This window comes from Tachypleus tridentatus, chromosome 10 (assembly GCF_004210375.1).
Source record: "Tachypleus tridentatus isolate NWPU-2018 chromosome 10, ASM421037v1, whole genome shotgun sequence".
In the NCBI taxonomy this organism is placed as follows: Eukaryota; Metazoa; Arthropoda; class Merostomata; order Xiphosura; family Limulidae; genus Tachypleus; species Tachypleus tridentatus.
In genome coordinates, this window is record NC_134834.1 from 57197310 (window position 1) to 57211960 (window position 14651).

The window sequence follows — 14651 nt, forward strand, 5'->3', positions numbered from 1 at the left end:
CACCGTTATTTGTAATTAATCATAAACTTTTTTATCTGTGTATACATAAAGTGTGGTATGCTATAAGACAGTGAATGTGTTTTTTAGTGACAAAACATGGAGTATTATACCTTATATTTTACCAGATATTTTTATGAAAAGAAGAAATCCATTTTGATTCGAACACCAATAATTGGAATAGCGCATTATGATTTTCGTTTTTGCCTATATAATCTACAGGTACAAAAAAAAGATATTTGGAGGTAAAAAAAAAAAACTCACGCATACAAAATAAATTATCGTAAACATTTTGATTATTGGAATTCTGTTTCTAAATTTTGTTGAGAAAAAACAACCAGATTAAGGTTTGATATAAAAGAAAAATCTTATCTCGGAATTTTAATATTGTGCTCAGGTGTAGATGCGCATGTAACTTTGCCTCTCCCGAGAGATTCATTCTCTTTTGCATGGTTTCATCTTCGAGACGGTTTTCAATGATACATGTTCAAAGCGTCATCCCGTGACAAGGAACTGCTTTTAATTATTTTTGTTTTTTATATTTTCAACAGACGCTGCTTGCAATATATACATATAAAATTGTTAAAATCAAATCACAATTACGTGTAAAAAGTTGTAAATTTGTAGAAAAATTATAATCGACCGATATTATACATTTTTTTCACTTTATTTTCAAATTGCAACAAACCTTTTAACTGTACATAATCTTTGTTCAAACGTATAGCAGTAAAAGTTTTCAGTGTTTTATATCTTTACCAAGATCGTGTCATCATCGTCAAGTTAAAAATAACCTGGAATTTCATTTGATTATTTTCTATGCTCCAACGTATATATATATATATATATGTATATGAGTGTATGTTTGTCTCTGTTATCGCATTAGGGGAGATCGGCACCACATTTGTCTTCTCCTATGGCTGAACAAATTTTGTCCACTGCCTGTGAAAACGAAAGCCAAAACGCCAAAAGAATGCGCTTAGGACTTAAGCCTCTTGCAGTAAGTCTTACTATAAGAACATTCTAGAACCAGCTGGAAATATTCACAAAATTCAACGTATTCTTATATAGATATACTTACATATTCACTTGGAAACTACTTTATGAAAACTTAATTTTTGTGGCAGGTTTCACTGGCGTGACTATTGGTGGCAGTGTTATAGTGAAGTTACAATAAGGTTTTATTGTTGTAATTTTTAGTGACAATATTACGATGAATTTACAATATCAGGTTTTACTAATGTAACTGTTGGTGAAAGTATTACAGTGAAGTTCCAATTGTTGTTACAGCTGTGTTTCTATTAGAATTTGAAGGGTCAGTTTTATACATACTTTCATAATTGATACTTTATCACATGTTCTCTCCCTCAACTAGAGGCGTCTCTGTGGCAGAGATCAGACTTGAATGAAACTTATACGAATGACGCACACAACGACATACGACGATTAAAATTTACAATATCTAAATCAGACAAACACTGACCGACTGTTGACTAGTCTCATTATTTGCAGTTTCTTAAGCCTCTTCCTCTTCTCCCGTCGTTTTTCCTGTTTTCCAGACCGGAGTTCAGTAGATTTTCTTCAGCAGGTAGCTCCAAGCCCCGTCGACTGTGACTAGAACTTATCACTTTACGATACGTTATCATCAGTCACAATTCACTCACACGATTACATGTTATGTGCAAAATTCCAAAATATTCGAATGATAATACAATCACGATGGGATTTTGACAGCTTTGTTAAAGTAAATCTATCTATGAAGTCAAAACATTCTGTTAAATCTATGGTGCTGACAAGAACAGAAGTGTTTGAGTTGTAGTTTTCTACAGGTCACAGTTTAAAAAAAAGTATCCAGTCTTAAACACACGACGATTGAAAGGTTGAATAATTTGATTTGAGACTGAAGAAGGAGATAATCAATTCTTGTATGGTACGATTGCCGGTAAGATGGAACGCTTACTGCGATATCCTATGTCTCTTTAACAGCTCACAATTCCCAAAATAAATACTTTACCATCATGTGAATTGACTTTTGGATATAATAGACTCATTAATTTCAAAAAGCGTACAGAAATAATTACTGGAATTTGTTGTTCTTTGCCTTACTATCTTAAACAACTACTTTGTCTCTGGTTGAGAAATAAGTATTGTGTTAAATGTGTTTAAATTTAGTAAGGATATTTCTTGTTTCTTTGAAGTATAAATTTGCTCATTTCATATGCTATATTTTGAAATGATTTTCCTTTTCTTACCACTTTTAATCACTTCATTTTCTTTAGTTTTCATGTTTATCGTTTAGGTAGCCTAGGCAGAAATAAGTATAGCTCGTGCAAGGCTGCCAAACCAATTTCATAAACATGCAGCCTAGGAACGTATTAAGACCAAACACGTTTAATACATATAGTACAACAGGACACGTTCATTGTTAATTGAGAGGTACATTGAATACTTTTGTGGTTGAAAATAATAACCAGATATGATTTTTATTGATATTTTAAGAAGTTTGGCTAATTTTAAATTGAAATGGTTGAATTTTTACAAACACTTGGCCATTTTCATGGTTGAGAATTACAAACAACAAACATATTTGTGGTGGTAGGTAATTCCAGGTAATTGTAAGCTAAAATTATTGAAATCGTAAGGAATTTAAACATATTCATTAGTGAGATGTCATAAACATTGAACATTTTCATCTTTGACAGTTTCGTGACTCAGATGTCATGAACACTGAGTACTTTCGTAATTTAAGGCTAATTTTAAATATTACCATTGAGCGTGTGCCTTCTTGTTCGTTTTATTTCGACTTTGACATTTTGGTAAATATATTTTCAACAGAATATAAGACATACAATAAGTTTTGATATAATTATCCATTCTAGTGAAAAAGAAACAATGTTTTGAATACCTTTGACATATTGATTAATCACGTAAATTCTCGTAACAATATCGTCTTCTACATAAATCTCTCATTTTTACAACAGAACGAATAACCTCTCATGAAGCACCAAAAGAATATATTTTTTTAATTTTTCAAGATGAACTCATTATTAGACGTTAGAGAGCGGTTCTTAGATTTAGCATAAGGAAGTATATTACGCATGCGTAGACAGTCCCCAAATGTCACGAGTTTATTTCTGAACTGATACAAATCAAGGTTAATGTGCAAAAAGTCACAATGATACATACTTATCTACTTAGATGCACAAGGTTGATAAATATCGAATGTATTAGAGAGGCATTCCAAAGGCGTGAGTTAAAATGTTACTGCTGTAAAGTAAGAAAAAAAGTAACAAAATAACAGCTACTGGAAAGTTGATTCTGTAAAGTAATGATCAGAAATATTTGAACTCTTTATTTACTTTGCGAAGTGAATTTGCACTCAATTAAATAATGATACGTTTTTGTATACTGTGTACGTCGTGTGGGTTTTTAAAGGTAGTTTGTATGGAAAACTTACAGTTATATATTAGCAATCTTATTACGAAAAGTAATTTAAGAGCAGTATAAGTTACGCATGACAATGAAACTAACACATTGGTGACTCCTACCATGGTGTGAAGTATTTTGTTTATTGTCTTAGGAGATGTAGTGTAAAAGTATGAAAATAATAAATCATATAATCTACTTTATGGTAGATACCAAATTATATTGTGTTCTGCATTCAGAAGGCGTAATAGAAAATTTCTGAACCACTTGGAAAGAGAGTTTGTTGATTGTTTGTTTGTGTGCTACACAAACAAATATAAAGCTACACAACAGGCTGTCTGTGTTCTTCTCTTCATGAGTATTGAAACTCAGTTTTTTAGTTTATAAGCTCTCGGACGTGCTGCAGAGCTACTGGGGGGACATTGGAATAGGAATACAAAAATTAATTTGCGTAACAAATAGGAAGGTTTTGATATTTATCAAAAGTATATAAGGCTTTAAAGTCAATAAGCAATAATGTCCATGTTTGAAAAAGAAAGCTCTCTTTGTTTATTTTAGCGCAAATCCGCATTGGGCTATTTGTTATGTTCACTAAGGGAATGGGGAGTCGAACTCCGGATTTGAGCATAGGAAGTCCCTAGACTTACCACTGTCTCACCAGGAGACAGGGAATTTTGTAAATAATTGAAGTGAAGTGTTATTGAAATGACAACAAATTCTTGGATTATTCTCTTATCAAAGGTTCTTAAATGGGCATAAAGACCTCAACAGGAGATTTTTTTGTACGTAATCTTTCCTTTGAAAAATGTAGGTCACTATGTTTAAAAACAGTCCGTTTATAACCAAACTCTGGGATTCTCTCATTGATGAATAAAATGACTTTCGAAATTTCTATTCACGTATGTTTTTTATGGTAAAGTTTGGTTCGCTATTAAAGGTAATTACTAGGGTCTTCTTTGGTTCAATAAGCTTCTCTTTCATACGTCTATCATTCCTTTTTTGTTTTCGGTATGGGAGGGCTTTAAAGAGATTCCCAGTGAACTTTATTCGTGGCACGGCATGGCCAAGTGGTTAGGGCGCTCGACTCACAATCTAAAGGTTGCGGAATCGAATCCCCATCACATCGAACATGCTCGCTCTTTCAGTTGTGGTGATGTTATATGTTACGGTCAATCCCACTATTCGTTGGAAGGAGAGTAGCACAAGAGTTAACGGTGGGTGATAATTACTAACTACCTTCCAGCTAGTCTTATACCGTTAAATTAGGGAGGGCTAGCACAGAGAGCCCTCGTGTATCTTTGTTTTGTTTGTTTTGAAATTCGCACAAAGGTACTCGAGTGCTCTCTGTGCTAGCCGTCCCTAATTTTGCAGTGTAAGACTATAGGGAAGGCAGCTAGTCATCACCACCCACCGCCAACTCTTGGGCTACTCTTTTACCAACGAATAGTGGAATTGACCGTCACATTATAACGCCCCACGATTGGGAGGGCGAGCATGTTTGGCGCGACGCGGGCGCGAACCCGCGATCCTCGGATTAGAAGTCGCACGCCTTACGCGCTTGGCCATGCCGGGCCGGTGCGAAATTCAAAAACAAATAAACAAACTTTATTCGTGGACGAGTAAAACCGCCTGTAGGACCTTGATGGTAGAAGAATAATTAACAAGTTTCTTTAACTTGGTATTCAGATTGTCAAATAACTTTTATCAATATTACTACCTTAACGTAATTTCTGTATATTTTATATTTTCCCTATATCATTACAACAGTTCGTCTCATAAGAATATACAACTGTCATTGTGTTAACACTTCTAAATTTTTCAAATTCAAAATTAATTTTTTGTTTTCTGGACTAGTTGTTATCAAACTTGATGTCGTAACACTTTATTTGTAATGCAAGGCAAGTAATTTGGACCAAAAAAATTTCTCTTTGCCATTTGACTTTTGAGAACTATTTGCTTCGATGCACAGCAGAAGAGCAATGACGTTATAGGACATACCGGGAATAATAAGTGATTCTTTTTAATTTACAAATAAATGTATTCTACAAAAGTTTAAAATATGTATGTTTATAATCACCTTCCTTTTATTAATAAAACATGTGCTAAATTGTTTGTTAAATAGAAAAAAAATGTAGTAGTTGAAAATATGTAATAATCTGTTAACAATTTCTATTTTACAATAGAATTTGTAGATATACAAATTTTATAATTTATGTTTATTTAAAAGTCTAAACATAGATTTAATGTACGTTTTACTTTTAACAACAGTCATCAATCTTGAGTGATCATTATAATAATTTATTGTCAAAGCCGATTAAAGCAAGATATATTTAAAATATTTTCACAGCTCAGAGACTGGTTAGCTATTACCATTATATTTTTTTTTCGTTTGAATAACTTGGAGAAAGTAAAAATATATATTTCCCTACAACTACCAATGGCTCAGCGGGAAAGCTTATGGTTTATAATTCTAAACCTTAGTGTTCGCTCCTTGCGTTGGACACAACATAGATAATTTACATCATAGATCTGTGTTTTACAAACAAATAATTTATATATTTATATTGTTTAGGTCGAATTAACGCACTCACGTTCCACGTGCAACTCTGTGTCCAATTCCCAAGCTGACAGCGACATACCACGGTCATCTATTATTATGAATAAAAGTCATCAAGCTCTCAATCAGGACTCACAACTTCACACGCAACTCACGCAGTCTGCTCACCATTCTTTGTTGGGATCCGGAAGAAATATTGCCCACCCAGGAACATCTAGTTCGACAAGAGTTCTCATGGTGAATGGAGGAGCCATTACATCCCAGCCGTCCAACAGTTCGCTTCTATCTGACACCATATATCGGGGAACATCACAATCATCTTTCCATTGTACCGCTTTCCCTCAACACTCCAACAACAGTCAACTGAGCTCTTCATCCACTACGATGACAAATGGTTTGTATACACATAATGTAAACTTTATTTGTGGCTTTGATCCTTAGATGACTTTAGTTTACTGCCAGAAAATTTTCGAAATATTAAAGAAATTTCAAAGAAATGTTTCTTGTAATTTGGATGTATTTCTTCAGAAATTTAAAACAAAAGCAGATAAAAGCAGGTAAGATGAGCTAGCGTTATAAAGTCACCTATAACAGCTGTTTGTCTTAAACCATACTAACACTACAGATTCCAAGAGCTAGTAACATTGTGGTATTAAACCACAGAAATATCATCACAAAATAACTGAAAGGAACTACAGTAAGACGTTTATAAGTTATCTTCAAAATATCAAACTACATTTATCTAATACAGATACTGATACTTGTACATATACTAGCGTATAACCCGTGAAAAATGACAAGTTAAGTACTACAATCCCACTCTATGGTATATCCTGAACTCACATTTCATAGTGAATTAAAATAAATAAATTTTGTGAAATCAAGTTTGACAAACAAAGAGGCAGCAAAGTGCAGTGAGAGGCAGTTAAACCTCGGTAATAACTTCCTATGTAATTAAATTAAAATTAAATTACTCACGAAATAAACTTGTGGCGTATTTATAGAGTAATTATTGGTAAAAATCAGTTAGATTAACAACTTTTAGTATATAGAAAAGCCAGTGCGTTTTAATAACGCAACGTTCCAACAACAGTTTTTATGTCATGTCGTTTGGCAAGAAAAGTATAAACTAATATTGTTTTTAGTCTATGCATTAAATATAGAAAATGAAATGGATAGATAACGTAACTGAAAACGTATTTGTTGATTTCTTAATTAACAGACTCTGTTGATTAAAGAGGTTTGTTTTTTATTTAAAATATTGATGAAATAACAGAATATAGTTAAATTTAGAAACGGTTTATGTTTGAAATTGAATCGATCATTTTACTTTTATGATAAATTTTATGCACTTTGCTCTAAGCTAGGTGATTCTACACTACGTCTTTACTTTGGGCTTATTATATCAACACTCATTACACTTATAAGGTTTCATGGCACCCCCCACTCACAGTCTACCTACCGTCTAAATTCTACTCAAATCGTATTGGGAACACAACTGAATTACTAGATCTGGATAAATTCATTTTGGCTATTATGACTAGTCCTATTTAGAAAAATCAAACATGAAATGAAGGGACTCACCCACTGGCATTTATTTAGGTTAGACATATAGGTGAAAGATAAAAAGTAGCGCAGAAAAATCACGCGAAAATTCTGGATAGAAACAAAATTTTGGAAATAATAAAAATTTAATTTAATCAGAGAAGGTACTTGAAAAGTAGGGCTCACACAGTAATAAGGATATACAATCTAATAAATTTAATCTTTATTCAAAATTTCCAGTGTGGTTTGGTTTGATTGGAATTTTGCCAAATTGACAACTCTTGAGCAACTGCTTTATCAACTAATAATAAGATGGACCGCCACATTATAACACCCCTATGGCTGAAAAGAGAGTATGCTTGGGGACGGTGATACGAAATCCGCAGCATTCAGATTGCAAGTCGCGCGTCTCGAATGTAAAAGAACAATTACAATTAAGAGCATATAGTATTTAATGTCTTCAACCAGTTGCTTCTCATGAAACAGTTTTTATAAGAAATTAAATTGATTTAATGCAACCTCATCAATGATAAAAATGAATAAAATTAGATCGAGGGGAAACTAAAAATTCCAAAACATAAGTAACAATACAACCTTACTTAATTAACCACTGTCCACTCTTTTTCTATTTTTATCAATTGTTTGTCTTCTTCTTAACCATGCTATTTAAATGTTTTGAATCATTCCTGCTTATTACGATTTGGGGAAAAATCATTAAAAAATCGAACATTTGTAGCGTAAGACCTCTTACGCTTAAGTTATGTTACCTTTTATTTTTAAGGAACTGCCCTCTAACTAAGTTTTCTAGGGTATTTTCGAATACAGGCGATTCTGTAACACTTATTGCCTACATAAGGCTAACAAAATTCTACCAAAATCATCATACGACATACGGTATACAACTATCGGAAGCCTGGTTCGGTATTTTTCTGATTTATTTTTGTCCAATTTTTCTAATGAAATGTGGGATTTCCCAAAACTGTATAATTCAGGGATGAGTGGCAAATTGAATGATAAATTTGGCTTCATACTTATTTCGCGTATTTTAAACAGTTTGTCTGTTGAATAATTCAGAGGAAAAAATTAGTGGCAATAATACTACATACTTCTAAAATCTTATATAAATGTGTATTCGCTTTGGTTGGTAAAATGTATCATAAATGCCTTACATCTGCTACATATACAGTACTATAAAATGAATTTTTTCTTTTATTTATCATGTTTCAAAGATTTAAGGATATTTTATCCATAGGTTGTAGCGAAGATTAATCAGTATATCCTTTGTTTTACAGCAATAGTTTTAATCACTGACTTTATAAATCGTATTTTATACCTTTGATCAATGCATTTCTTTTAATTTCAATTGCCTTCAATATTTAGAAATATTATATACACATACACCTACACACCAATATATATACATATTGTCAGTAAGCTCATGTATTCGTGCTATCAAACTCCCAAGTTATGTTTTAAATACAGAATATTGTGAAACATCTAAAGAAGTCTCATCAAGATTATTTTTACATGCACCTAATTTATATGATATTTTTTATAGAAGAGGGGAAATATAACAATAGCGCTCAATTTAAAGTATAGAAAAAGTATTTCCAAAATATATATTGTATGCGTAAATAAAAAATTATTTATTTTGTGTGTGTTTTTCTTATAGTAAAACCACATCGGGCTATCTGCTGAGCCCACCGCGTGGAATCGAACGCCTGATTTTAGGCGTTGCAAATCCGTAGACTTACCGCTATACTAGCGGGGGGTAATATTTCTTCTAAAAACACCTTAGAAAAATAAACATATGAATATATACCATAGAAACAAATTCGAGATTCTATAAATTATAAAAAAAAGCTTAACAAATAGGCCCGGCATGGCCAGGTGCGTTAAGGCGTTCGACTCGTAATCTGAGGGTCGCGGGTTTGCATCCTCGTCGCACCAAACATGCTCGCCCTTTCAGCCGTGGGGGCGTTATAATGTGACAGTCAATACCAATATATCGTCCGTATAGTCAGTCATGAATATATATATAAGCATCTGTCTATTGTTCAAGCTCAGACTTATTTTTACGAGGGATCAGTAAAGACGGCGCGTCAGATCCAAGTATCTGATAACGTGACGGTCAATCCCACTATTCGTTGGTAAAAGAGTAGCCCAAGAGTTGGCGGTGGGTGGTAATGACTAGCTGCCTTTCCTCTAATCTTACACTGCTAAATTAAGGACGGCTAGCGCAGATAGCCCTCGCGTAGCTTTGCGCGAAATTCATAAACAAACAAACAAGCTTATGAAATTCGAATACTGGAAATTCCCAATGTAGTATAACTTTCTTTTTCTCTTGTTGTTTCTTGATTTCATTAAAAACCCTTTACGTGAATATAATTTATTAAACGTTTATCGATAAAAAAATCAAATTAAATTTCTTAGTGCAGAATATTTATATCCTACGTTATTTAAAACATGTTATTTTGGATAGTAGTTTTTATTCAAATTATAACGATCTCCAAACAGTTTTTATTACGAACACAATGCACTTTAAACAGCATTGGTATCTGTTTATGCTTAAGTTGTTGGGTGTTTCGTTTTTCCAGCTACATCAAAACAATAAATAAAAGTCTGAGACTGTTTTTTTTTTCTTAAATAATGATTTTGTAACGAACTTTATGATTAGTTTGTAATGAAGAACCATCATAAAAATACACGGAAGATAAACATTAAATGAACGACACGAGTTATAATAAACATAATTTGTGTGAAGTTATAAGAGTGATCTTGACTTTTAATAATTCATCATGACTTTAGGTCCCACGGACTTGAGTATGAAGAGGACTACTACAGCAAAGTATTCCTTAAATCCAAGTGAAGTCAATGCGGTGAAACAGCTGGTTGCTGGTTACCGTGAGTCTGCAGTGTTTCTTCTACGATCAGCTGATGAACTCGAACAGTTGCTTTTTCAACAGAATTAATTTTATACACCAATGTTTACCTTTTTGGTATTAAATTTGAATATAGGACGATCTACTATTAAGACTCTTCAAAGGTAACAGAATTGTAGCCGAATGAAACTAACAATTCTATGAACGTTTTTGTTTTTCTTGGTGCAGAGTTGTGTACAAGTACATTTTGCCGTTTTTATTAGCTATCTGATACTTCACGGTGTTATTGTATTATTTTGCTACTAAAAGGCACCGAAAGTTATTTTTCATGTGCCAAGACTGAATATATACGGCGTAGTTTGTCTATAACAACCAAGTTTGTTAGATTTTGTCTTTTTAAATCGTCTTCTTATATTGCTGTGCTTACGTGTGTAATGTACGAAACGTTGTCAGAAAAAAAAATGTTAACAGTTCTTTACGAAACGTGGTAATGTATTATCTGTCGAAGACGCAGATGCTACAAAATGATGAATAGTTGCAGTCACATTATTCTAGATGGTGAACGTTTTTATTAAAAACATACTTTGAAAATTCTCTAATGCATAAAGTTTTACAAGTATTGAAGAACTGTGTTGTTTCGTCCTGGTTAAGTGTTGTTTGTAATAATTAGTAAGTTAAGTGTTCAATACTAGAAGAAGTTATTTGAATTTATTGAGGTTGTCCATTAATTTGTTTTTGTACAATTTTGTCTTCATTTTCGAGGCGTGTTAATACCACTAGTCATTGAAAGTGTAATGAAGAGAAAAATAATCCATATCAATATATATATATATATTTCCGAACTAGTCAAAAAAAGTCATAAAAACATAAACTTCCCTGTGTTGTAATCTGTTTGCTATACTAAGTCAATGCGCAAGGGAAATATACATTCCATTTTTACTGGGTTTTGGAAATAAATAGTGTCGTAGTTATAGTGCAATAGCAAAATCACATGATTGTTTATTAATAGCATACTTAGTTCCAGTCATCAGTGATGATCAGGAATCTCTCGAGATTTGGCATGTAAGTTTTTAGTTTGTTTTTGAATCACTTTTCTGTTTTAGAAATAGTTTCAAGCAAGACTGGGATCAATTTCTGACATCTTTTTTAGTGTTATTTACGTTAAAAATGTATTTGTATATTTGATACAGTCATTTTCTTTATTATTATTATATTTTGAATTGAATAATGTGTGAATTGAAAATAGCTTCTAGTATATTTGATTAAAATGTTTTGTTATTGAAATGAAAGTGAAAAAATTCAAGTGTTGTTAAAACGTAAGATTAATCTAAGTTTACAAGATTGATATGACAAAAATACTACAGCATTTCAACAGAATGAGAGAAAAAAGGAAGAGATTTACGTACTTAATGAAACATTGTATTAAGTACTCTAGGTGGAGATATTGAACTTCCCGAGTACTCTATTTAATACAAATTACTTTGTTTAATTTTTGAGTGCGTGTGTTGCTTTAAAGAACACTTAATCTGTTCAGCGTTTGTTACGGTGTAATTCACTCATATGTGTATAGTCGTGACAACTATTCATTCAGCTTGTTAAGGTTGATTCACTAAAGAAACTATCATTTAGAAAATTCTTTATACATAAATTACTGGAACAAAATTACTGAAATAAGTTTTAATTATACTACATATAACTACATATACGACGATGGCGATTAGTAAACATTCACGACAGTTTAGATATATGTGTTTTGTCATAATTCTGATATGTTTCGGTTATTAAGAACCATAAGAAAAATCCATGTTGTACAAATGCACTAATCCACACGTACAATAGCAAGATATCTTTCTCACTCAAGTCATTTGCATGCAACGAACATGCAAGTCTCCTTGAAGAATATTAAGGAAAAGGAAAGAAATTTTCTTAGCTTTTTTCCTCCTTAGGTTAAACTCTATACGTTAAAAAAAGGGTTCGTTCCAGATAATTTGATTTTAATCAAAGTCTAAACCGTTGTTTATAAAGTGTTCTTTTGTTAGAGCTAAGGAAATATTTAGAGCTAATATTTATATATATAACATCATACAGAAAATATGGCACTGCTATGTAAATAAAAATATTGTTTCAATTTATGTCTTAAATAATAAAACTGGGCGAATTTGGTTTTTTATTAAATAACATTGTTAAGCGTGTCTACTGAGCAAATTTAGAGAAGCACGTGAGTTGTTTGCTTATGAAAGTGTATAAGTATATATATGGTTAAAGACACGAAACAGAAGTATTTCTGTGAAGAAGAAAGAAAATATATGAAAAACGAAGTACAAAGATAAAGCTTTAAGTTCTACCCTCTTAACAGTGCAATAATTATTTCCCAAATTTATTTATCAAACATTGATAGATTTACTTGTAAAATCTCGTTACAAAGAAAACTTACCTAAAATATGAATAATAAATAATTACTTAATTTCGTGAATTTTGTGGATATAAGGTATTTGTATTTAGTATAATCACATACACCTAACCAAATGAACAATACAAGCTGTTTGATCCGATGATTAAATATACTAAAGATATGTGCTTTTCTGTTTTACCAGTTAACGAAATGTGTCGACGAAATATACATCCTTATGTGATCTCTCAACCAAGATTAGACTTACTTAAGAAAGCCACATTTCTATTTCATCTGTTTACTAAGGTAAAAAAAAAAAAGTCTGTATTTTGTCTGGTTACTAAGCTACATAGTATATATCTATATTTTAATGGTATGAAACATTTACTTTATACTCCGAAAGTTACTTATTTGTTAAGTACAAACGAAACATATCGATGGTTATCCACATTTACCCGCAAGAGTCCTTCAGTGGCACAGCGGTATGTCTGCGGACTCACACCACTAGAAACTGAGTTTCGATACCCGTGGTGGGCAGATCACAGATAGCCTCTTGTGTAGCTTTGTGCTTAATTCCAAACGAATAAAATACACGCAAGAAAGGTACGTTAAGACAGTGCCGTCTGAAGAACATTACCAAAAACAGATAAATGCGTATAATTAGGTTATTGAGAAAATCTATCAATGGAAAAGCTACAGTTTGTGCTTTGACTAAAGGTGTTAATTTTCAGTATTTGGCTGTCATTAATTTAGACTATCCTGTTTGTTGTTTTGTAAATTTTCATCTCTTGAAAATATGTTATTCACACTAGGTTTTACAACAGTTATGTTTCATCATTGTATACCGTTGCATCACATGTGCTGGACTAGCTATTTTGATGAGAGAAAAATGTATCTTTATTTTAAAACTCTGTATCAAAATAAATGAAAATTACTATGATTAAGGGTAATCTGTTCCTTTCGGTCTTTCAAAGTACGTGACAAAGTTTAAAAATCAGTAGCTTGTTCTTAGTTTTGACAGGAATAGTTAAAACTAAGCATCGAATTCCAAAGTTTAAACTTTTGTTTAAGAAAATGTTTAGGCAGAGAAAGCTGTATTTGATTGGAGAATTTGAAGAGGTACTGCTAACAGAATATCCAATCAACTTTGTATTCCCATTGTTCAGTTTTATGTTTTGTACCAATAAGTTTTAAAATAAAATATCTGTAGTTATACCTAAAATGTATGGTATCCTCGCAAAGTAATTACTATGAATATTATTGTTTAACGCAACCACGGTGTTTTCAAATCCTTAAAACTTGATTTAACAGACACTGTCTTAAATTTAAACAGTTTTTTGTCATTTTGTCAGAAAAGTTTGTTGTTTGTTAAATTCAGTTTGCCATATTATACAGTTTCGTGCACTTTTCTCAATAAAGAGTTGTTGAAATAAAATAAAAAACGACTTTTCCCTTTCAATTCATGTTCAGTCTATCGCCCAGTGGATACTCCTTCATTCTTATCTTTTTAAAGCACTTTTGCTTTCTTTTAATAACGTTGATTTGGCATATTTTACATAAAACATTTCATACCTTTGTACTATCTTTTTTGAATCCTGATGCCATAAACAAAATTTTCTATTCAGTGTTTTCCAACTTAATTTTTCATTGTTTTATACATCACAGGTTATTAGACACTCTATACCTTTCTGTCATTATTCTTAATTAATGACACATTAAATGTATATCATTAATTAGAAATGATATTATAAGGGTCCGGAGTATCAAATATTATCTTTCTACCACCACAAAAATCAATGCTTGATACGCCATACAATTCTACCATAACTCTTGTACTATCAGTACATTAAACAGTATT

The 14651-nt window shown here is 32.0% G+C and overlaps 1 protein-coding gene across 4 annotated transcripts in view; it reads left to right on the forward strand.

The window, feature by feature from the left end:
- LOC143229356 (nucleolar protein 4-like) overlaps positions 1 to 14199 on the forward strand; it is a 107924-nt gene extending 93725 nt beyond the window's left edge. For 3 of the 4 annotated variants that reach the window (XM_076461575.1, XM_076461577.1, XM_076461578.1), the window contains exons 8-10: positions 881 to 994; positions 5993 to 6371; positions 10331 to 14199. In XM_076461575.1, coding sequence (XP_076317690.1) covers positions 881 to 994; positions 5993 to 6371; positions 10331 to 10494 — 657 coding nt within the window. In that variant the 3' untranslated portion in view covers positions 10495 to 14199. The remainder of the gene's footprint in view (positions 1 to 880; positions 995 to 5992; positions 6372 to 10330) is intronic. The other variant, XM_076461576.1, reaches the window with a different exon arrangement.
- Positions 14200 to 14651: the final 452 nt, after the last annotated feature.